Here is a 22,531-nt window from a genome sequence, read left to right on the forward strand (position 1 = left end):
ACATAAACCAAACCAAACCCACTGCCATCGAGTCGACTTCGACTTAAAGCGACCCGACTTACAGCGACCCTAGCAGGTGCTTAATAAATAGCTGTTGAATGAAGTCAGTGAAATGCCTTGAAATGTTTCAGGAAGTGTGATCTAGGGAGTAAAGAGTTATGTCCTACCTTCTGGAATAGGGTACTGTTACTTACACAGTAGAATCTCAAACTTTAAGGACAGCCTGAAATCTTAACTGTCTGTTCTGTGATAACTACCTGTGACCCCTGATAAGGAGACCAACACCTGAAGGTGGTGTATGAGCCTTCAGATGTACCAGGTGCCTCTTGCCATAGCGCCTGTATTACACAGACAGATGGAATTAGCAAAATTTATTTTATGGTAACAAATGTTGCCGTTTTGGTGTTTCTAGCCTTTGAATTTGTTGAAGATCATTTTGATGTTGAGTCCTCTGATGTCACAGCTCTTTGTGGGCAGGATGTGGACTAGAGCACGTGCATATACCTTTTTGACATGTAAATGCTGTCCCTTTAGCCCAGCCTTTGGTTATTCGACACCCTGCCAGGTTGAGGGTTCTCTTAGTGCTGGTGACTTTTAGGCCTGTTCTCATTCATTGCTCATGACTGATGGACTTTAGCAAATCGGCAGTGTTTTTTTGTCTGCTTTTCTTTACTGTTGCTGGGCTTCCCCTGACTTCCTTGCCTTTGCTAGGTGTTTCTGTCAGTCCTTACAACACAGAGAATCTCTGTTGCAGTAAACACTTACATTTTCTGGATCTATTCCAGAACATTACCGTTGATGACCCTTAACGTTTGGTGTGAAATGTGCTTCATAAATGATGTCGATAATGTAAGATGGGCTGATAAGTTAAATTTAAAAAGCATGGAGGGGGCATAGTATGCCACCATTTATATAAATACATTTTTGAAAGGTATGGGGAGTGCTCATAGCTAATCACATATGGCAGTTATATGCCTTAATATCTCTGAAGGACACACGACTGGTAACAGTTCTCTGGGGTGGGGAACAAAGGACCTAGAAACCAGAGTTGAGAAGATTTAGTTTTTAAAATTCACCCTTTTGTACTACCTGATTGCTTCCCGTCCTCCCCCCCGCCGCCGCCTGGTGCATGTTTTTAAACTACACATAACTAAGCAGTTCCAGTTTGGCCAGTGCTTGAAGCCAAGGCACCGCTCTATCCAGAGTCCCTCCTGGAAGAGATGCTTCCATTGAACTCCTCTACTTTGTCAGCAGCAAAAGTGGCCTTAGCTTACACAGAGTTCAGTGACAGCTTTAGCTCCGTGTTCTCAGTAAAAAAGTTTAGGCTCTAGTATAGGCTGGTACAGAAATGTCTCTTTTTCTTTCTTATCGTTAACGATGCCCTGAAACTATATTTGAGAGTCGTTCATAATTATTCACTTGTCTTCCTTCCTTCCTTGTGTTTTTTTCAAGAGTGAGCAGTGTTCATAGTTACTAGGTTGCTGTCTCTAAGCCTCTTCTTAGTCTATTGACTTGGAAAGATTTAACAAAGAATTAGAATTGTATTCTAACAGCATCTTTTTGGTCTCTTTTCAAATCCTAGAGCAGGGCTGTGAAGATATAATACGTAGGCTTAGTGATCAGGAAGGGATCAGATGAGATACCATCAACTCAAACACCATTTTGCCAGAAGGACCTGTAAAAAAAAAAAAGTAGTTCTCCGTTTTGTAGATATGAGTCACAGATTGTTATGCTCATGTCGGTCCTAAGAAAACTCCAGATAAGTCATTTTTTCTGTCCAGGCTTGATCTTCGTCATCTCCAAAATGGGGATGACAGTAGTCACTTCATAGGCTTTCAGTAGGATTAAATGAGATAGCATAAGTTCCTAGATTTTAAAAATAGTCTCTTAATACATATTCTTCATGGTGATTCAAGGGGATACTGTATTTTTCACAAATAATACACCCACGTAAATAATACGCCCACACGTATAACATAGCACACCTATGAAAATAATGCGCAAGGGGGTTGTACGGTTGGCAAAAAACTTATAACTCGCACTTTATTTGCACAAAAATATGATAGTTAAGAACACTCCAGAGACAACCAGTTATAATTCCGTCATACTCCAGATTTGCACATCTCTTGCCAGGCAATCCTGCAGTTTTTGTGGCTGTTTTCTGTAATTCACGAGGCTTCCCTCAGATCCTCCACCATCTCCATTTTCTACCTTTTCAGCTGTTGCCATTATCTTGCCACTTTGGATATAGAAAACCTGTTAGATTTACATTTTAGGCTGAGATTCAAGCCCAGCAAGAAAATAGGCAGGCTACAGCATAGACGAACCTTGAAAACATAATGCTGAGTGAAACTAGTCCGTCACAAAAGAACAAATATTGTATGAGCCCGCTGAAATGAAATAGGCAACTGTCTAGCAACCAAACCTTATTAGCAGTTAGCAGGAGTGGAAGAGAGGGGAGAAAAGGAGAGTCCTCGCCTAGGGGCCAGTGAGTTTCCATGAATGGTGGTGGAATAATTTGGAAAGGGATAGTGGTGATGGTTTCACAACATGATGAATGTAATCAGTGTCACTGAATTATACATATAAAAATTGTTGAATTGGCAGATGTTTTCTTATATATATTTTTAACACAATAAGAAAGAAGAAGAAGTTAGGTGGGGTTCCGGTAGTTTTTCAGAAGCCAGGGCAGGTGTACTTACAGTTATGTTGTCCCCGGATTCTCATAAATGGGAAACCCTCAAGTGAGCCCTTGAAAGAAAACAGCAAAACACCACTTTGGAAATAAAATCATGCTGTCCTTTCTGGGTGTCCCGTATTTCCTGTCCAGGCCCCCTTTCGGCACCGTTCCTTTTCTGCAGTCCCACCCCACTTCTCAGTCCTGGAACATAGTCCCTTGAACATGCCACCTGCTTTCTCTCACTCTGGCCCCATCCTCTGGCTGCTCAGCTGATTTTTTCCACATCCTCACCCTCTTCCAGTTCCAAGCTAAATAGCCCTCACAGATGGCTTGTTCCATCAGAGATGTTTAAGAACACAGGACAGTGAACTGAGGTCCAGGAGGAGCTGCCAAACCCTGAGGCTGCCATTCCTACAGCGGCCCAAGACAACTTTGTCATCAGCTCCCGAGAAGCCCACGAACAGCGAGCAGAAAGGTTGGCAGGTTGGGAGGCAGAATGTCTCTTTAACACTGTAATCCTCTAGCAGCTAGCAACTAGTTTGCACTTAGATTTACAAGTCAGAACCTGGAGCTGGATACATTGCATACTGCATTTCCACAGAAGACGGAGCACTTTGTAATTGGCATTTCTCCCCCACTCTTTTACAACATGGAAACCCAGCAGAAAATGGCAGTCCCGTTTGTGATTTGGATCGTGGTTTGAGTCCTTACTGAACCTCTACTTAAACTCCTGGAAAGGTTTAGGTCCCTGCCCTGCCTGACCTGAAGGGCAGTATTCCCAGCTGTCAGCACATCCTTGGGAAGAGGGTGAACTTCAGACACCTACTAGAAATCTTGAGAGAATACCCAGAATTTCACTTTCTTTCCTGTCAGCAAGTTTCCTGTCTGCCTTGTCATCACCTTTGGAACACTTTCTCCTACATCCCCCGATATATACAGTGGTCTGTATGCTTCTGCCCTCATCCATTATCCCGGCACCCTTCTTCCCTCTGTCATTATCAGATGGTTCTGGTTAATTTTGTCTCATGATAGGACAGACTTTTCCTTGTCCTCAGAGTTAACTCCTGTGGGACTTAAGACCCCTTGGTTCATGATCTCCCTCTCTTTCCCTTTCCTTGCTCTCGTCATTCTCTTAACTGTAGCCTTTGTAAGTGAATTCCTCTGACGTCACCATAGAAGTGCCGTCTGTGCCATTTGCTGCTATAGGAGCCTCTTTTCCCTCAGTAGGCAGAGCTCCCTTGAGAGGCCCCTCTCCCTTCAGAAGGCATATTGGCGGTTTATCTGCTTGAACTCTGACGTAACAGAACAGGGAACAATGACATGTGCAGAGTGGTCTGACCAGACAAAGGGAAGTTAACTCTCAGCCAAAGAGAGCAGACAGTTGAAGGAGCTTCCCCTGGAAAAAAAAGAGAAGAAAAGGAAAGGGATTGGACAGAAAGGGAAAATAGTGTGGCATGAAATGCTCCCGAAGAATGGAATCAGAAGTCATCATCACTTTGGCAGCCAGTGCCACAAAACATTATGTGTATTGATTATTTAATGAGAAACTAATTTGCTCTGTAAACCTTCATCTAAAGCACAATTTAAAAAAAAAAAAAAAATCACCACCTCCCTAAATATGGTCTTTCTTCTGAGAAGTAAACTGTTGCTTTCTGTCTTCTCCTCCTGTATATCTTGCTCCAAGATCCAGGGTTGCCAGATGAACAACACATCCTGTTGTTTGCACAGTAAAAGTTTCTTGGATTTGTGGAGCCTTTGGGTGCCCAGAGGAAGGAGGAAACTTTGATTTCCTCTCTCCTGTCCTCATGTCTGGTGGACTTGCTTTTTATACTTCATGTAGTAACTCAAGATTTGCAGTACAGAGACTTTCTGGTGATACTCATATACAGGTCTTAATTTAGCATCCAGCAGTGAATAGTGTTCAACTGATGGCTGAAATCTTGCCATACTGTGTCCAGGGAAATGCAATCAGTCTGAATGATAGAACTCTTTTTCAGGGCAGGTACTCTGAGAAATTTTTATTTTCGGTATCTCTGTTCCTGCCTGTAGCTTAGCCAAACATCCATTCATTTTGTACTCATCTAAATGCAAAATTATCAGAAATGTTTATTTTGTCCTGGGGGCTTTTAGGCTGCTGCTGAGCCGGAGGAGTGTAGTATCCTTTAGTGAGAAGGACTTAAGTCGGTCCCTTTCCACAAGAGTGCCCTTGCTCTTTGCAGAAGTATCATTACCTTCATAAGAGGCAGCATAGTGTGGTGGACTGAGCACAGTCTTTGGAGTAGGACAAATTTGGGTTCAAATCCCAGCTTCACCACTTCCTTGATATCTGTTTTCTCTGAGCTTCAGCTTTCTCTTCTGGAAGATGGGCATGATGACACGTATCTCATAGGATTACTGTGAAAATCAAATGAAATAATATAATGCCTGGCAACCATCAATCACTTTATCTGTACCACAAATTTCCCAGTAAAACGGTACATTTTAGCCACGAAGAAGCTAAGACCAATGAAAATTACAGAGGAAGTAAAATGCTGCCTTGGTCTACTTGCCACTACCGTGAACCTCCTTAACAGATTTCTTGAATTCTCGAGTTTTTGTTTCTAGAACTTTCCCTGCTTTAAGTTTGTTCAGTATTATTTTTCCGTTGTGAGGACTTTATTTTGTGATAAATACCCACGTGCTATAGAATGAATGGTGATTCTTAGAAGGCAAGCTTGTTTCCTCTGTGCTGCCACGGAGGTGTTACTGGCAAACTCATCTCCAGAGACCACTCCTTGCCTCTTTGCACTTTGGCTTTTCTTAAGAGGTCCTTCCTGGCTTCAGATCTGATGAGAAGTTAGCCAGAAAGAGTGTCCTCAGTCACCTGTAGGGATCACCCTCCAAGTGGCCCAGAGAGAGCTACAGGGTGTCAGAGATGGCCGTGGGAAAGAAGCAGGGCTCACAACAAGAGCATGGTCCAAGAGCCAGCAGCTGCCCACTGCCTGCTGGAGCAAGCTCATAAGGCCGCTGACAGAAGTCTTCAGAACACTAAACAGGTGATTAAAACATCAGAATAAGTCTTTCCAATCCTCACAGAAAGCCAAAAACTTAGTTTGGACACCAACAAAAATTTTCCGCTGTGGAGCTTTATAAACTGGTCTGCTATTTCTGCCTCTGCTCTGTGGCCAGAGGGGAGCCCTGTGCTAATGATTCCATAAAACCCTCCAATTTTTCCTGAGTGGCTTATCATATGTGAAGAACCTGTACCACCTTTTTCCAGCAGGAATTCTCTCTAGCTTCTCACTGTTTGTTCAAATTCTGAATCTTCAACCCTTCCAAAAAGACTAAGTCCAGCCCTTGGTACTGTCCCGTGACAGGGCTGAGCTCCAGCATTAAGCTCGGTGGCATAACTGTCTTTGCTTTTGTTTCCAAGATGACTGCCCAGAATCATAGAAGCCTTTTAGGATGGAAAGAGACCTTCAGAATCATCTGGTCCGACCCCTTCATCTTGCAAACAGGGTTAAGGAAGTTGCCCAAAATCACACAAGCTGGCAGACTTTGAAGTGGCCTTTGCACTAGACCCTGGTTCCACCAGACCTGTGGTATGTCAGCTGCCCAAGAGAAGAACACCAAGCCCAAAAGGAGTTCAGTTTTCAGGAAATCAGCAATGAGAGACTGCCCCTTTACACTTCCACCTTAGACCAACATCTTTCCAGTTTTCAGGGGCCGTGAGGGTCCCTGTCCGAGGACCATGTAAATATTTTGAATCCGTTGTCAGCATGGACAGTTAGTATCGGGATAAAGAACAGAGGCACATTTCACCTCCTTTACTTACTAGCTGCATGTTATTGTTGTTGTTGGGTGCCATTGAGTCTATTCCGACTCATAGTGACCCCTGTGACAGAGTGGAACTGCCCTGTAGAGTTTTCTTGCCTGTAATCTTTATGGAAGCAGATCGCCAGGTCTTTCTCCCACTGAACTGCTGAGGGGGTTAGAACCACCAGCCTTTAGGTTAGCAGCTGAGCACTTAACCATTGCACCACCAGGGCTCCTTCCTGCTAGTGGCATAACATTGAGCAAATTATTTAACTTCCATGTGCCTTGATTTCCTCATCTGTAAAAGTGAGGTAGTGGCAGTGCCTGCTTCACAGGCTGGTTGTAGGAATTAAATAAGTTGATGCATTTGCCGTAGTGTCTGGCACATAATAACAACCCATCAAGTAGTTAGCTGTAGCTGTTAGGGTGAGTGAAGCATGCAGCGGGTTTTGTTGTTATGCCCTGGAAGGCCTAATGGTTCTCTCCCAGGAAGGCCATACTCTGGTGAGGTGGCTAGAGCATATTGGACTAGGAAATCATTGCATCTGGCTCAAATCTTAGCTCTGCTGAGCACATGATTAACTTACTTGAGTTTCAGTTTCCTCATCCATGTTATCTTTATCTGGATGTAAGGATGACTGCTTCATAGGGTGCTGAGGATTCCTAAGTCATAAAAGTGCCATGAAAAATGTAAGGTAGTGTTATTCGCACATTAGCTAGGAGTTAGTTACATTTTGAAGAGTGGACCACAGCTGTGAACACTTTCACCCATCCGTTCAGCCTTTAAGCAGTGATTCTCAAACATCAGTGCTTGTAAGTACCTGGAACACTTTTTTAAGATACAGATTCCAGGGCCCTACCTCCAGAAATGCTGCTTCATTTAGTCCAAAGTAGAGTGCAGGAATCTTCATTTTTAACAAGCTTTCTATGTGGTTCTAGTGCAGGTGGTTTTGAAGAGTGTTTTTAAATGTTCAAAGGTGAAGAAAAGGGTAACTCATATTCATTGAGCTTCTTCTGTTTCCTAGGCATTATACCTTACCCCAGTTGGCACAGTGGTTAAGAGCTAGGCTGCTAACCAAAAGGTTGGCAGTTCAAATCCACCAGCCACTCCTTGGAAACCCTACGGGGCAGTTTTACTCTGTTGCGTAGGGTCACTATGCGTCAGAATCAACTTGACAGCAACAAGCTTGGCTTTGTTTTGGCTTTTATACCTTATCCCAAACTATGGACAGACTCATATCCACTTTAGTTGGAAAAACTTGTCTCCGACTATGAGGCATGGGCTGTATTTGAGATTCGGGACTCCAGAAATATGGGACCTGAAAACGTAAGTTGAAGAGCTCTATACGTCAGCCGTAATCCCAGAGAATTTCTGTATACCTTAGCTTTACTATGCTCTGGGGATTCTCCAGACATGGGTGTAATTTTTTCCAGGGCATGACATCAGTGCTTTGAAGAATATAATCTCACCTGCTGCTGAGGTGTGTTGTACCCTGCCCTGGGCCAGCAGCCTCTAGTTTAGACAAGGTGAGACAGGCCCAGAGCTGGGCTGCTTGTGGTATCTTATTTCATATTAGAAACTGTAGGCAGTCTGTCAAAGAAAGCACCTGTCACTCATTAGGGCTGAACATCCATGGGTTGCACGACCCAAAGCAGAAAATACCATCTCTGAGTCTGTCCAGAGTGTCTTGTTGCACAACTTCAAGGAGCATTATGCATAGTATACAATGTGGCTGGCACCCCCTCCAGAATGTTCCTGGAATTGTGCGATCTTAGCGGGCCTAACTCTGCCATACGCCTCCCCATGGTCTGTCATCCACATTGTCCAGGTACCCGGAGCATATCTTAGATGCTGCGGATAGATTTTTATTTTAATCCACACGTATACACTAAGGAAAGGAAGCAGAACACGTTAACAGATACTAAGACATTAGGAAGCGAAAGCAAACCAACTGATGAAATTTATGTGTGACATGAACTTGACAGAGACTGCATTCCTCAATGACAAATTTAAGATCCACAAAGAATTTGACGGGCTACAGTGGGGAGAAACAGATAACAAGATGATATCAAACAAGAATAAATGTAAAATCCAGCCTTTATCCTGAAAGTCAGCTGCAAATAGCAAGTAGCATGCAGCACAATAGTAAGTAATAGGCCTGGGGAAACCTCCGTAAAGGTAATGATATAAAAGGGAGTGGTGGAGCATTTACTCGCAGTGCGGGGAGTGATGATTTAGCCACATATGTGAAAACAATTAGGGATTTTGCTGATTAAAGCTCACTGTGCCAGTGGGCATTGGTGGTTCAGTGGTAGAATTCTTGCCTTCCAGGTGAGAGACCCCGGTTTGATTCCCAGCCAGTGTATCTCATGGGCAAGCACCATCCATCTGTCTGTGGACACTTGTGTGTTGCTGTAATGCTGCAAAGGTTTCAGTGGAGCTTTCCGACTAAAGCAAACCAGAAGGAAAGGCCTGGCAATCTACTTCTAAAACTTAGCCAGCGAAAATCTTGTGGGTCACAACAATTTGATCTGCAGTCGATCATGGAGATGGTGCAGGACCAGGCAGCATTTCATTCCGTTGTGCATTGGGTTGCCGTGAATCTGGGGCCAACTCAAGGACAGCTCACACAGCAACATTTGTAAATAGGGCACGGTGGTGAACAACAAACTACTGCGGCCTTGGCCTATTCATAGAACTGTGGTATCCTGAACAGAACAAGGGAAGAGATGATCTGAGCTGTTCTCAGCGGCCAGATCAGATCACACACATGAGCACTCACTTTATGACACATATTATTCTTCAAGAAAGTCTTAATGAAAGAATAAGCAGGGTGTTGAGAAGACAGTAAAAGTAGGAACAGTTGAAGGAAATGGGACTGTTCAGCCTAAAGAAGATATAACACAGCACAGTTAGTAATTTGAGGCCAGTTGGGTAGAAGCAGAATTCTCCCAATTAGAAAAGTCTAAAATGGAATGGACTCCCGAGTAGGAAATGAACTCCCTTTAGATCCACTGTAAACAGGCTTCCCATGCAGCCTGGTCAGGACTGGAAGTGCTTTAGTAGGGCAGGTCTGTTAGTAGAAGGAATAATAATAATTACTTATATGTTTCAGGGAAACCCTGGTGGTATAGCGGTTAAGTGCTACGGCTGCTAACTAAAAGGTCGGCAGCTCAGATCCACCAGGCGCTCCTTGGAGACTCCATGGGGCAGTCCTACTCTGTTGTATAGGGTCCTTATGAGTCGGAATCAGCTCGACAGCAGTGGGTTTGGTTTGGAGTGGGTTTATATGTTTCTTAAACGTTAACTAAAGATTGGATTTAAAAGCTTCCCTGGGGTCTCAAATGCTGTCCACCTAAAGTATTCAAGAAAGGATTGGATCACTGGGGCATATTGTAGAGGAGGTTCTGTTGTGACTCTGAATAATTATCAAGGCCCCTTCCAACCATAAGGCAAGATAACTTGCTTTGTGGCATATAAGAAATATAGATATCGAGGGCTGCTTATAAGGTCTGAGAAGATTAATGAAATGTAGGCCTAGTCCATAGGGGCTGAAGGGACAACTGTGTGCTTGGGAGAGATGTTAGGTTACTGTGGAATCAATCCCTCAGTGAACTGAGAATTCAGTAAAGTCAAGGACTGGCATTTGCCTTCTCCTTTGTGTCCTCAGGATGTCTAGCATAGTCCCTGTCACATAGTACAGTATCAGGAGAGATTTGTGGAAGGTAGGCTGTCAGGCTGGACAACAGGCTAACTGGCGTCTTTTGACAGGAAAGACTTTTTATCAAGCTCAAAGGAAGGCTTAGGAATGACTTGATTGCATAAAGGTAAGGTCACAGTAGGTTGGGGGAATAATCAGTGAAGTCTCAGAGGCCCAGGAGGGAGCAAATGGCGTGCAGGAGGAGAGCAAACAGGGTTGCCTGGAATCAAGGATTAGGAAGTAAGAGCAAGAAGTGGGAGTGGTGATACACAGTGGGGAAGAGTGGGTGGTAGACGGCTTGCACAGAGCCTGGGAAGCATCAAGAGAGATGGGGAGTTCCGGCTGTTGCATCCTGTAGCGGGGCTGAGCTCAGGGGAATTCTGTGCCCTGACTTGTCAAGATCCATAAAGGATCAAGGGGCCAGGTCTCTGCAGAGAGTTTCCCTTCTCCCTTGGCCCACCTCTCCCTTCTCCCCCGTCCCTCCCTGGAGGGAAGAGGAGTGAGAGTGGAGCCCTGGTGGCACAGTGGTTAAGAATTCTGGCTGCTAACCAAAAGGCTGGCAGTTCAAATCCACCAGCCACTCCTTGGAAACCCTGTGGGGCAGTTCTGCTCTGTCTATAGGGTTGCTGTGAGTCAGAATCAACTCGATGGCAATGCGTTTGTTTTTTGGTTTAAGTGTGCTGGTGGTGCAGGGGTTAAGCACTCAGCTGCTAACCAGAAAAGGTCTGAGGTTTGAACCCACCAGCAGCTCCACCGGAGAAAGATGTGGCAATCTGCTTCTGTAAGGATTACAGCCTTAGGAACCCCATGTGGTGCAGTTCTGCTCTGTCCTATAAGAGTGCTATGAGTCGAAATCAGCTCAGTGGCAATGGGTTTTTGTTTGTTTCTTAAGTTCTGTAGGTATAGAGGAGCCCTGGTGGGGCAGTGCTTAAGAGCTATGCCTGCTAACCAAAATGTCAGCAGTTTGAATCCACCAGGCACTCCTTGGAAACCCTATGGGCCAGTTCTACTCTGTCGTATAGGGTGGCTATGAGTCGGAATCGACTCGACAGCAACTGGTTTGGTTTCTTTGGTTTCTGTAGCTAGGGGTGTTGGGGACAGGAGCTCTGTAGTGGCATGTACTCCTCTCTTCTGACCGGGAGAGTCTTTGGATGTACCTGGGTATGACTTTAACCTACCCCACTCCCACCGCCACCCCCGGAGCAGGCACTTTGTTTTGTTCTCTGCTGGATCCCCAGGGTCTAGAACAGTGAACAGCAGATACTTAGTAAATATTTGTTGGATGTGGACTACATGTACTGAATGCTGCAGATGTCTCCGAAAGGGCCCTCTGCCCCACACATAGATAAAACTAGGAGCAGATTTGGTGAAAGACCCTCAACATAGACCTAAGAGGTAGCCTCCTGGGTACAGCTGTCTTAAGGCAGATAAGAATGTGGCTCAGAGAGGCCAGATCCCAAGATTCAGTGTCCCTTACCCAGAATGTACTGGCAGTGTAGAAACAGCCTGCATATGATGTTTGCAGGCTGAGACAGACTCTAAGCCTTTCATCCCCAGGGGCTGAGCTTGTAGCCTCCCCTGCTGGTTCAGTAAGTGAGGGGCCAGCACTTGATTTCCAGGTTTCAGACCAGCTGAAGCCAGCCAGACCTGAAAGGCTTGTGTTGGCAGTGCCAGTATCCGCCTCTAAGCCCTGCCAATGTGGGTGGCTGCTCTCAGAGCACTCTGCAGGGGAAGCAGGGTTGGCCTGCAGCCCAAGCTACTGCTGCCTATAGCTTGCTCTCTGCGTCACGCTCGCTGTTGAGAATGCACCTTGCTGGTACAGCAGAGCGCAGAGCTGTAGAAGAGAATAGTTTTCTTTCTGTGAGAGGACGGTTCAAGAAGAGCTAGCTGACTCAGCCCCAGGAGAGACCAGGCTCCTCTCTGGCTTTGTTCACAGTGTCCAAGCTCAGGAAATTCAGGTGGGTAGAAAATGCCATATTGGGGATTTTCTTTCTCATCATTACTCTCATGTTGGAAGCCGTGAAACCAGGATCCTGCTGGGTTTTATTTAAGGAGGATACTATTAGCAAAGCACAGCCCCCACCCCAATATGAAGGGGCAGAGGGACAAGGTAGTTTTGAGGTTTACTACAGGATTTTATTTCTGATTTGGGCATTAGTGGCATGCTTTTTGTCCTAAAGCTCAAGCCCTTGGGGCCTCTCTAGAGTCCAATAGAATGCATGCATGCCTCGGGTTAGATCCAGGAATCTTTTTGGAGAATAGGAAGAGGGACAGCTGGAGAGAAGCCAGGAACTCCCTCCACCAAGAGGCCTGCCCAGCCGCCTAGATCCAATACTTAGCTCTGAATAAAATACTCCAGCAGCTTCAACAGCCAGGTGAGCATTCCATAGCCTCTCGCCTCAGCCCTAGGCTGTGTACCAGCCCGATGCTTCCCACCTTGCTTCTGAGTCTGGCTACTTCAAAACATCTCAGTGGTGGTGGCAAAAGTGCTCCTTTCTCCTCTGAGCGGTCAGAGTGAGGCAGCCAGGAAGAAAAACAGCCACTCAGAGTTACTGAACACTTACTAGGCCCAGGCATTTTGCTGAATACTTGATATGCATTCTCTCTCTCTCTTTTTTAATTTTATTGTGGTAGAATATATGTAACAAAACATTTGCCATTTCAACCGTTTGTGCGTATACACTTCATGGTAGACATTAATTACGTTCACCATCACCACTATCTGCTTCCAGATTTGTCATCACCATAAACGGAAATTCAGTACCCCTCAGTTAAGCAGCAGTTCCCCTTGTCCCGTCCCACCTGCCCCTGATAACAACTAATAAACTTTCTCTCTCTAAATATTTGCCTATTCTGGATATTTCATGTAACTGGACTTAGACAATATTTGTCCTTTTGTGTCTGACTTATTTCATTCAGCATGATGTTTTCAGGGTTCATCCCTGTCATAGCATGTATCAGAACTTTATTTCTTTTTATGGCTGAATAATATTCCATTATATGGAATATTGTTTCCTCGTTCACCTGTTGATGGCCATATGGGTTGTTTCCACCTGTTAGCTATTGTGGATAGCGATGCAGTGAGCATGGGTGTACAAGTATCTGTGTCCCTGCTTTCAAGTCTTTTAGTTATATACCTAGGAGTGGAATTGCTGGATCATATGATAATCCTATGTTTAACTTTCTGAGAAACCACCAAACCATTTTCCACAGCAGCTGCACCATTGTACAGTCCCACCAACAATGGATAAGGGTTCCCGTTTCTCTACATCCCAACTCTCCAAAAGTTATTTTCCATTTTTCTGATAATAACCATCTATTGGGTGTGAAGTGGCATCTCACTGTGGTTTTGATTTGCCTTTTCCTGGTGACAACTGAGCCTCTTTTCATATGCTTATTAGCTATTTGGATATCTTCTTTGGTGAAATGTCTGTTCAAGTCCTTTGCTCATTTTTTAATTGGATTGTTTGTGTTTCTGTTGTTGAATTTTCAGAGTTTTTTTATATATATTCTGGGTATTAAACCCTTATCAGGTATATGGTTCCCAAATATTTTTTCATTTTCTACATTATCTCTTTGAAACCCTGGTGGCGTAGTGGTTAAGTGCCACGGCTGCTAATCAAAAAATCGGCAGTTTGAATCCACCAGGCGCTCCTTGGAAACCCTAAGGGGCAGTTTTCCTCTGTCCTATAGGGTCCCTATGAGTCAGAGTTGACTCTGTGGCAGTGGGTTTTGGTTACATTGTCTCTTTACTTTGTTGCTAAAGTCCTCTGATGCACAAAATTTGCCCTCTCTCTTGTAAACCTCATCAACAACTTGAGCCAGCAGAGACTGAGCGACGCTAAGTAACTTGTCTAAGGGCACATAGCTAGGAAGTAACAGTTAAGACTTAAACTCAGGTCTGTCTGACTCTGAAGCCCAGGTTCTTGACCAACCCCCTGTATTGTCTTGTCTTGCCTCTTTCCAAAATGGACCCATTTTTTCTTACAATACTTAGCTTTTCACTGCCAGTGTCTGTTCCACAAGTGTGTTGCCCCCTGCTGTCCCTCCAGTGTGAACACAGTCTTCCTCCCAGTAGCCAAATACCTGTACCTTTTGGATTCTTCAGTAAAACTCTGTTGGAGTTACCTGCCCACCCCACCTATCCCATAAGTCATCCCACCTAACCATTGCCAGTTCCACCCAGCCCTCTCTAGGAGACTTAGGGGTAGTGTGCCCACCCACACGTGCACGCTTGTGCACACATAGAGTGGATGTGTGTGGGGAGAGCAGGCTGCCACACCACTCTGCCAAGAGGTATCCATACAGTGCCAGCTGATTGGTGACAGCCCATAATTCATTCTCTAAGAAGAAAACTCAGCTGTTGGGACTAGACATGTGGAATGGTGTGGCTACTGTGGGTTGGCCAGTCATGTGCTTGTTTTGTCTTGTGACCCATTGGTCCCTCCGCTAGCACAGACCAGCCCTACGACTAGAGAGGGCTGGGCCTGGACATCAGGGTTCAAGTGACGGAAGAAGTGGCCTATGCTCAGGTCTTTGTGTAGAAATGAGGCCCTGTTTCAGCAGGGATAAGGAGAGAGTGAAAGACTGTTGGAGTTGATCCCGTGGACATTATGCCCTGGACAGTTGTCAGACTGTGGAACTGGCACAGGGACCCTGGCGTTTGCTCACTCTGCTGCCCCTTTTGTCATTCAGCTCCTGTACAGATTCTTCCTTTCTCTCCCCTCTGACTCCTTGCCCCTTGCTCCCAATTCCATATCAGTTCCTTCTGCTCCACGGAGCTCCCGAATGTTTGCCTCCCTCTCCTGAGCTTCTGCCTCTGCTTTCAGAGTGATTGTGCATCCTGGTGGCCAGTTTCCCTCCTGCCCCTGGAGTCTGGTCCCTGCCAGGAAACCCCTCCCCCTAGGAATGTGAATGAACCATTTCCTCTGTCCTCCCAGCTCCAGAGGATTCCCTGTGCGATATTTATTTCTTGTGTCTGAACTTGCATTGGCAGACCCCTTCTCATGCTGACCCACCCTTGGCCGTTACAGAATTGTGCTTTCCACCCTTCAGTCTCCTGTGAGCATGAGTCTGAGTGGTGCAGAGCTGGAGGTTGCCAGTTTGTGAAAACAGAATAGTCTGAGTTAAATTTTTTGTAGCCAATCCTGTCGAGTTGGCTCGTTAAAAATGATAATTAACCCATTGCTAATTGACCTCAGAAGCCAGCCAAGCAGCCTGTATTTTACCAGTTTTGGTGGTGGATTTGTGGGCTATTTTAAGGTTCTTTAATAATCGCAGCAAGACTTCACTTTCCTGTCTGCATCTTATTTGCTTTAAGGACGTTCTGTAAAATTAACAAGCTATAAAGTTTGATTGAAGGTTTCAACAAATGTGAGAATAAATGGCTCCACTTAGAGAAACAAGAAAAACAACCTGTAAACTTGAGTTTGTGGGGAAACCCCGTGTGATTTTTCTTTTTAACCAGAGGAGCAGTAGCAAACTAGATTGTTTAAGACCAGAAAAAAGTAGAACTGGCTGATAGTATAAGGTTAAATTCTGATCCCCCAAACCAAAAGTTCAGAAAACGAAAATTTGTAAAATCCAACTAGCTGCTGTGGTGTTTGTGCCTTTTAAGAGCTGATTTGGAGAAAATGGGAACCCACTAAAGATGGGGTGAGACCCTCATTCCATAGAGCTTGCATTTAGAATCCTGGTTCAGTTCTCTGACCACCAACTCCCCATATCCCCTGGCTAGAGGTGAGGGGTCTCCCTTCCCTTTGGCTGCTTTGAGGCACTAACCCTTACAACTCCAAGAACATCAGTACGTGGTGCCTGGCACATGGAGGTGCTCAATAAATGTTAGTTCCGTTTTCTTTCTCTCACCCTCCCCCACCTTCCATAAGGCAGCCTAGATCTCTTTTTCTGTTCCCTCCTGGGCACCTCTGCCCAGGCTGGACTCGATCCCCTGCTGGAGCTGCCCTTAGGTCATGCTGAGTGGCTGTGGACAGTCACCAGTTTTCAGAGAACACCATCCTTTGCTTATCCACCTTCTCACCTAAGATACCCCAGACCAATATAGCCCAGTCTGACTTCCCTATTCTCTCTTGACCTAGAGGTTTCTTTCTGCTTTCCTCAAGACCAAGCCTTCTCTATAACTCCAGCCCCCACTCACCCCATGCAGTGCTCATATTATCTCTCTCTAAGGAACTGAGCCTGGAACAGGACAGGCTCCTGTATCTCCTCACCACGTCTTACTTTCAGTTTTCCTTTCTACTTGGTTCTTCGCGTGTGGACCTGATCAGGGTGCTAACTGGAGCCCTGAAGCTAGAGGTTTCAGTTCCCACTAATAGGGCAAGCTGGCTCAGATGGTCTTCAGGGGAAGGGGCTTTCTCAGGGTACCTTTCTTTCAGCTCTTCCCTGGCCTAAAGCCCATTTTCTTTTCAAAGCTGATTGGGAAAATGTGTGTGAGGTATTTTGTCTGTAACTTCAGAGGTTCTTGATAATCTACGCAGTAAGTCCCCCTCTAGAAGGGCCATGACTGCCACTGAGAAGGTGCTCGTCTCCAGGTTCCCCAGGGGTATTCCCTGGGAAGGAGGCCTTTCCTGCCCAGCTCTCCTTCCTCTGGAGAATCTAGTTTGCCCAGAGCTGCGATGTACATACCACTTACATTCTCTGCTTTTCATTGATATAGAATGGAAAAATGTGCTCATGAACAGAGTTATTGTGGAGATTATGTCATAGACTTCATCTGGACTCCTTCCTCTCCAAGCAGGGAGACTAGCTTTAACCCCTCTCCTACCAGGAGTCCTCCTTCTCCAGACAAAGATAATCTCAGAGTTTGCTTTTTGTAGGTGGTTTAAAGGACTTCCTCTGTCATAATAGCCCCTATTAACCATATTTAAACTAGTTTGTTGTTGTTGTTGTTACTGTTTTTTTACTGACTCAAGTGCTAGAGGCTTTGTCTAGGAGAATATTCCCATAAGCCTCTGGAGAACTCCAGGGTCAGGAACACTGTGGTCCTCACCCCACTGGGTTTATTCCTGCTACCTTAAAGCAGAATGCAGTAGCAGACAGGCTCGGAATCTGGACAGAGAAAGTTTCCCTGTGCCCCTGGGCATGCCCTAGACTTTCCGCCTCTCAGTTTCCCCATCTACTAAACAGCTCGAGCTCTTCTCTCCCATTCCCACAGTGCACTCTAGAGACCTAAGGAAACTGCACAATCCGGGCTACTCTCCCTACTGGCTGGATTGCAAAGGAGAGAGGACGCTGTTCCAAAAAGCTTGGTGACTTTTTTCTCTCCAAACAGGTAGATTCCTTTTCCGGTATCTTGATACCAATCCAGAGACCCTAGTGGGTCAGGGCCCTTTTGAGAAACAGCCAGGAGTGCCCTTGCACTAGGTGAGGACCTAATGGCCATAGCAGACCCAGTCCCCAAGGAAGTCAGGTTCCTTCTAAATAGGGAGGAAATACCAAACCCAAAACCAAACCCACTGCCATCGAGTCGATTCCGACTCACAGCGACCCCGATATACAGCCAGCAAAAAAGAAAAAAGCCGCCTCCTTTTTGCTTTTGTGTCCATGTGCTTGGCAGTTCCCACTGATCCTCTAAGGATGTGCCGCAGGCAGGCTCAGGATGTCTGCATCCCTGGGTCCCGCTGTGCCCGGGAAATCCCCATCTCCAGGAGTCCCACGTCCACACATGTGGCCTTTCTCCTCTTGGCCAGGAGTCACGCTTTCTTCCTGAGCCGTTGAGCACACCTTCCAGCCCATGTGCCAACAGCAGCCATTCTCCTGCCCACTTATCAGCCGTCTGCACAGGTCCCCCCTTCTGAGCAGGTTTCTGCCGCACACTCAGCAGGGATGCCCGTGTCTCTCTCACCATCCAGGTGGTACCAGGGACCCATCTCAAGCTTTTGCTCTATCCCTCTCTCACTCCTTAACCCCCTCCTCCTCCCCATTCAGTGGCAGTAGCCTCACACCGAAAAGGAAAGTCCTGGAACCATTACATAATTCTCCATAGTGCAAGCAGTAGCTAGGGCATAAGGTCAGAGGTCATGATGGGGTCAGGTGGCTGACACACACTGTAACGACAAGGTGGTTAAAATTAGACCACAGAGAGGAAACTGGCAGTCTTGTGGAAATGCAGAAGTTTCCTCTGCGAGTGAGAGGCTGGGGATGCAGGGAGGCCACTGTGCGTGCTGCCTGCCAGGCTATTACTCATTTCAGCTCTGCTCTTTAATGCCTTTTAGCCCCTGCTTCTGTATTTCTAGCCTTCCTCATCACATGTTTGAACACACGCGATGGAACCCATGGTCACCTGCCCTGGCCCAAGGAGGGCTTCCTTCCTCCTTCAAGGAGGTGAGCCCAGCACTGGGCACCCCCAGCTCCGGAGCTGTTCTGTCCTGAGCCTGTTCTGGGTAGCTGAGCACCTCGTAGGCGGTTGAGGTACTTAGCCTGAGGTTCTAGCCTATAGTGGTGGCAGGGCCATTGGAGAGGAAGAGCAGGGACCACCCCTAGGCAGGGGAGAGCGGCCAGTTCAGATGGAGAAGGTGGCAGAGGATGGCGTCACAGAGCACACAGTTGACTGGCATGTGCGGCACCTTCCTGGCAATAGCTAACAGAGTGGTGCACATTTCCAGTGTCCTATGTTCCCTGTGGTACCCAGGCCAGCATCCCTGTCCCTCCCCGTGTTCATTGTGAGCCTGTTGTATGCCCTTGGTACCCCTTGCCAGTGAGGTATGAGAAGTCTGAAATGTGGTCTTTGCCACCAGTGAGGTTACTGTCCAAGTGAAAGAGGTAACACAGGTACCTGTGAAGAGTGAGCAGACAATCCAGTCATCTCCAAGTTAGTACTTTACTGAGTGATACAGACATATAAGTTCTTTTCACATTAAGAAATGGGGAAGCATTAAAAGGGCTGGGTGTGGGGGAGAGCTCAACATGGGCTAGTCAATGATGAAGAAGGGGCTGCCACCCTGTGGCATATATGGCCGCTGAAGTGTGTTCCCCTTGTGGAATGGCCTTCACCTGCTTCCCGGCTCCAGATCAAGCAGGGCCCCTCCCCTCCCTCGGCTAGTGCTCTGCCAGCAGGGAGGAAAGGTCGCCAGAAGCAAAGGTTAGGGCACAAAAGGGCTAGAGTGATGGAGGGTACAAGCAAAGCAGATGGGTCTGGAGGTGAGTATATGTGTGTGTGGCCACACAGGGGCAGGACCCCAGACTGGGTAGCTGTGAAAGTCCCATCTGAGACACGAACAATTTGACGATTGTTCAAGATACTGAATTTCATTTCAGCTAAATCAGCCCCAGCTTCTCTGACAGCACTGGCTCATGTGCTGATGTGGCCACATGGGAGCAGGGTGGCGTGAACCCCTGGAGGAGCAGAGTTCTGATGTCTCCCTTCTCCTGACAGTCTCCTGCCTGACCCCAGTTTCTTAAGCATGAGGAGCTGTTAGGTGGGGCAGGAACCTGTCAGGGGAAGCCCAAAATGATTGGGCTGAAATGAAACAGCCAGGAAAGCCCTCATCATTCATTTTGCACTCAGGCTTTCGAGTTCTTTGGGGAGGCTGGAGAGAGCGGAGCTGAGAGGAGAGTGAAAAGTGGCAGCGAGGGGGACCAGGAGAGCTGTGTTCCATGAAGCCCAGTGTTCTGCACTCTACTCTTTCTTCTACCAGTTAGATACCAAGTTTAGGAGAATCTTATTTTATATCAGAACTAAAGTAAAAGAAAAACAAACCTGAGAGGGCCCCGACATTGGTGCTGGGGTTGTCTGGTACCCCAGAGAGACGGTGGTGACTTTATGCCTTCGGAAGAGCCTGGTCTTCAACCTACCCTTGGCCCTCACTCACCATCCTGCACCCACGCACAGTCCCATTGACTCAGCCTGCACCCCTTGCCCAGTGACTTTGACACATTTCTCATGTGCCCTCAGCCGACAGTCTCTCATCTTCATCTTCCCTTTCAGAAAATGCTGTTTTTCTTCTCTCTCTCTCACCCTGTAGGTTATTGCAGCCGACTGCAAAAGGGTCACAGTGCTGAAGTATTTTCTGGAAGCCCTTTGTGGACAAGAAGAGCCTCTGCTGGCATTCAAGGGTGGAAAATATGTGTCAGTGGCACCCGTCCCAGACACCATGGGAAAGGAAATGGGAAGCCAAGAGGGAAAACAACTGGAAGATGAGGTACTGTGCGGGAAGAGCGCGCTATAGCAGAGGGAAGCTCCCCCACCCCAGCCCTGCTCTGCCCGTGGCTGTGGCTGTATCTCCTGGCTATTTATAACCGCCCAGAGCAGTGTCTATGTTAATATGACCAGCCAGCTTCTCAAGAGTGCACTCTGCTGGTGCCCCTTTCTGCCAGTCCCACCCCAGTGCCTCCATCTCACTCCAGTACGAGTTCCAGATGCTTCTTTTTAATGTTGCATTGGAGGAGAAGGGAGGGAAAGAGAGAGAGTTTAATAATGTGCAGCTCTGGAGGCTTAGGAAAGGGAGTAGAGAGAGGGGGGTGTTAGGGTTCAGGCTGAGGATCAAGTTTATAGATGTGTGGAGTGCAGTGCCGCACAGGCCTGAACTCCAGCCTCCAGCACACGTACAGGAAGAGCTGACATTGCTGGCCCCTGTGGAAAATCACCCCCTCTCTCCCCTCCCTCCCTCCCTCCCTCCCTCCCTTCTGCACATCCTGATGTGATTAAGGAATTCTCCTCTTGTTTGTTTGCCCTTGGTTGTTCCTGTAGCCCTTGCTTCACTCCAGGCCGCATGGGCGTGCGTGTGTGTGTGTGTGTGTGTGAGTGAGAGAGAGAGAGACACACTCATGCCTATGTACCCACCCCATAAACACCACCAGCAGTTGCCCTTCCGTCATGTATGTATCTTTGTGGGTGTGATTGTTGATGTGGGTCCATATGTGCTGGATTTGTGTGTCGGTTTTCATTGAATGCTGCTGCCAACTCCCTGCTGTCTGTGGGTTCTTGGTCAGTGTGAGTGTGTGATGGTGTGAGAGCATGTATGCATTTAATATCACTGCCAGCTGTCCTGCTGTGTGTTTGGGTGTGAGTAACTCTTCTGGGCGTGTATGCGTACGTACCTCATTTTCACCTGAAGGTTGTCTCTCTCCTCCTTTCACCCCACAATGTTAAAGACAGAGGGGACTTAGGTGGATAGGAACGTGGGACTTAGAGAAGGGACAGAAGCCATTCTAGCCAGAGGCCAGGTCACCCGTAGGCCAACACAGTCATTTGGCCCGCAGCAGTCTCAAGCGCCTGGTGAAGCAGGGTGCGGTGCAGGGATGAAATCAGCAACAGGCCAGGGAAGCCAGATGTCAGCTGGAAGCTGTCGTTTGTGATCTGAGGCAGTGATAGAGTGGCCACCTTTGGTTCAGAGTCTTCAGAGCAGCAAAATCTTGGACTGCCTTCATTAGGATCACTGAAGAACCCCACCCCTTCCCTGATGACATGGGGCTCAGCTTCCAGGACAGAGGTGGTTCCAGGGATAAAGCTGAGCCCATGATTTGAGACTCTTCCAGATGAAACCTGGGCAGGGAATAATGGGAAAGAATGAGCTGTCAATGTGGGAGGAGACAGTGGAGTTGCTAAAGCCATTAGAGTGTCCAGGCCTCGGGCAGGGCAGAGCAGTGCCACCCAAGCCCTGGGCGTGGTGTAGGGAGGCAGGGGTGGCGCAGCACCTCGGTCTGTTATCTCTTCCATGCACTAAGGCTGAGGGAGGTAATGGAAGATAAACAAGGCTAGTTCTCGACTGCTACAAGAGACGTCCTCTGGACAGTGGAGCCCACAGTACCAAATCCGATTAGGCAAGTAAGGCTCAGAGGGAGGGGTCCAGTGTAAAAGTCAGAAGGGTCTCCTGCTCTCTTACAAGGAACAGAGCAGCTCTGCACCCGCATCTTGTCTGTGCCACACTCTCTGCTCCTTCTAAGGCTTATTGACCAGACAAAGGTTGTGACCCACACCAAGCTACCCACTTCTTCCTTTCCCACTAGCCTGCTGGGTTCCTTTATGTTAGTGGCCCCTGGGAAACCCTACTTACACTGGTCTGTGTAATTTCATAACCCTACACTTCCTCGTTTGCTGTGAGAGCTGAGCGAACCTCAGACAAGCCTCTCTGACCCTCTTTTGACCTCCGTCAAGCCCCCTCTAGGCCTCATGATAGCCCTGTAGATCCCTGATCAGAGCAGGCCATCTTCCGCCACGGGCCAGTCAGGTGTCCTGTTCCACTCACTCCATCCCAGGTTAGCCCCGTGAACAAGGAAGTGGGTGTGCAGAGAGCCTTCCTCGTTCCCATGGCCTGGGCCTCTTTGGAGATGAACTCTGTGACACTGTGGCACACCTGTTGCCGGATGAGTGGTGAGTGTGGACAGACCCCAGACTCAT

At 47.1% G+C, this 22,531-nt stretch overlaps 1 protein-coding gene across 6 annotated transcripts in view; it reads left to right on the plus strand.

The window, feature by feature from the left end:
• Window positions 1-22,531, plus strand: part of SMG6 (SMG6 nonsense mediated mRNA decay factor) — a 235,631-nt gene that overhangs the window by 193,271 nt on the left and 19,829 nt on the right. For 4 of the 6 annotated variants that reach the window (XM_049860652.1, XM_049860651.1, XM_049860655.1 and 1 more), the window contains one exon: window positions 20,157-20,333. In XM_049860652.1, the coding sequence (XP_049716609.1) occupies window positions 20,157-20,333 (177 nt within the window). Of the gene's footprint in view, window positions 1-20,156; window positions 20,334-22,389; window positions 22,505-22,531 lie in introns of all 6 variants that reach the window. The other 2 variants (XM_049860654.1, XM_049860653.1) reach the window with 1 other exon arrangement.

Source organism: Elephas maximus, chromosome 19 (genome assembly GCF_024166365.1).
Source record: "Elephas maximus indicus isolate mEleMax1 chromosome 19, mEleMax1 primary haplotype, whole genome shotgun sequence".
NCBI lineage: Eukaryota > Metazoa > Chordata > Mammalia > Proboscidea > Elephantidae > Elephas > Elephas maximus.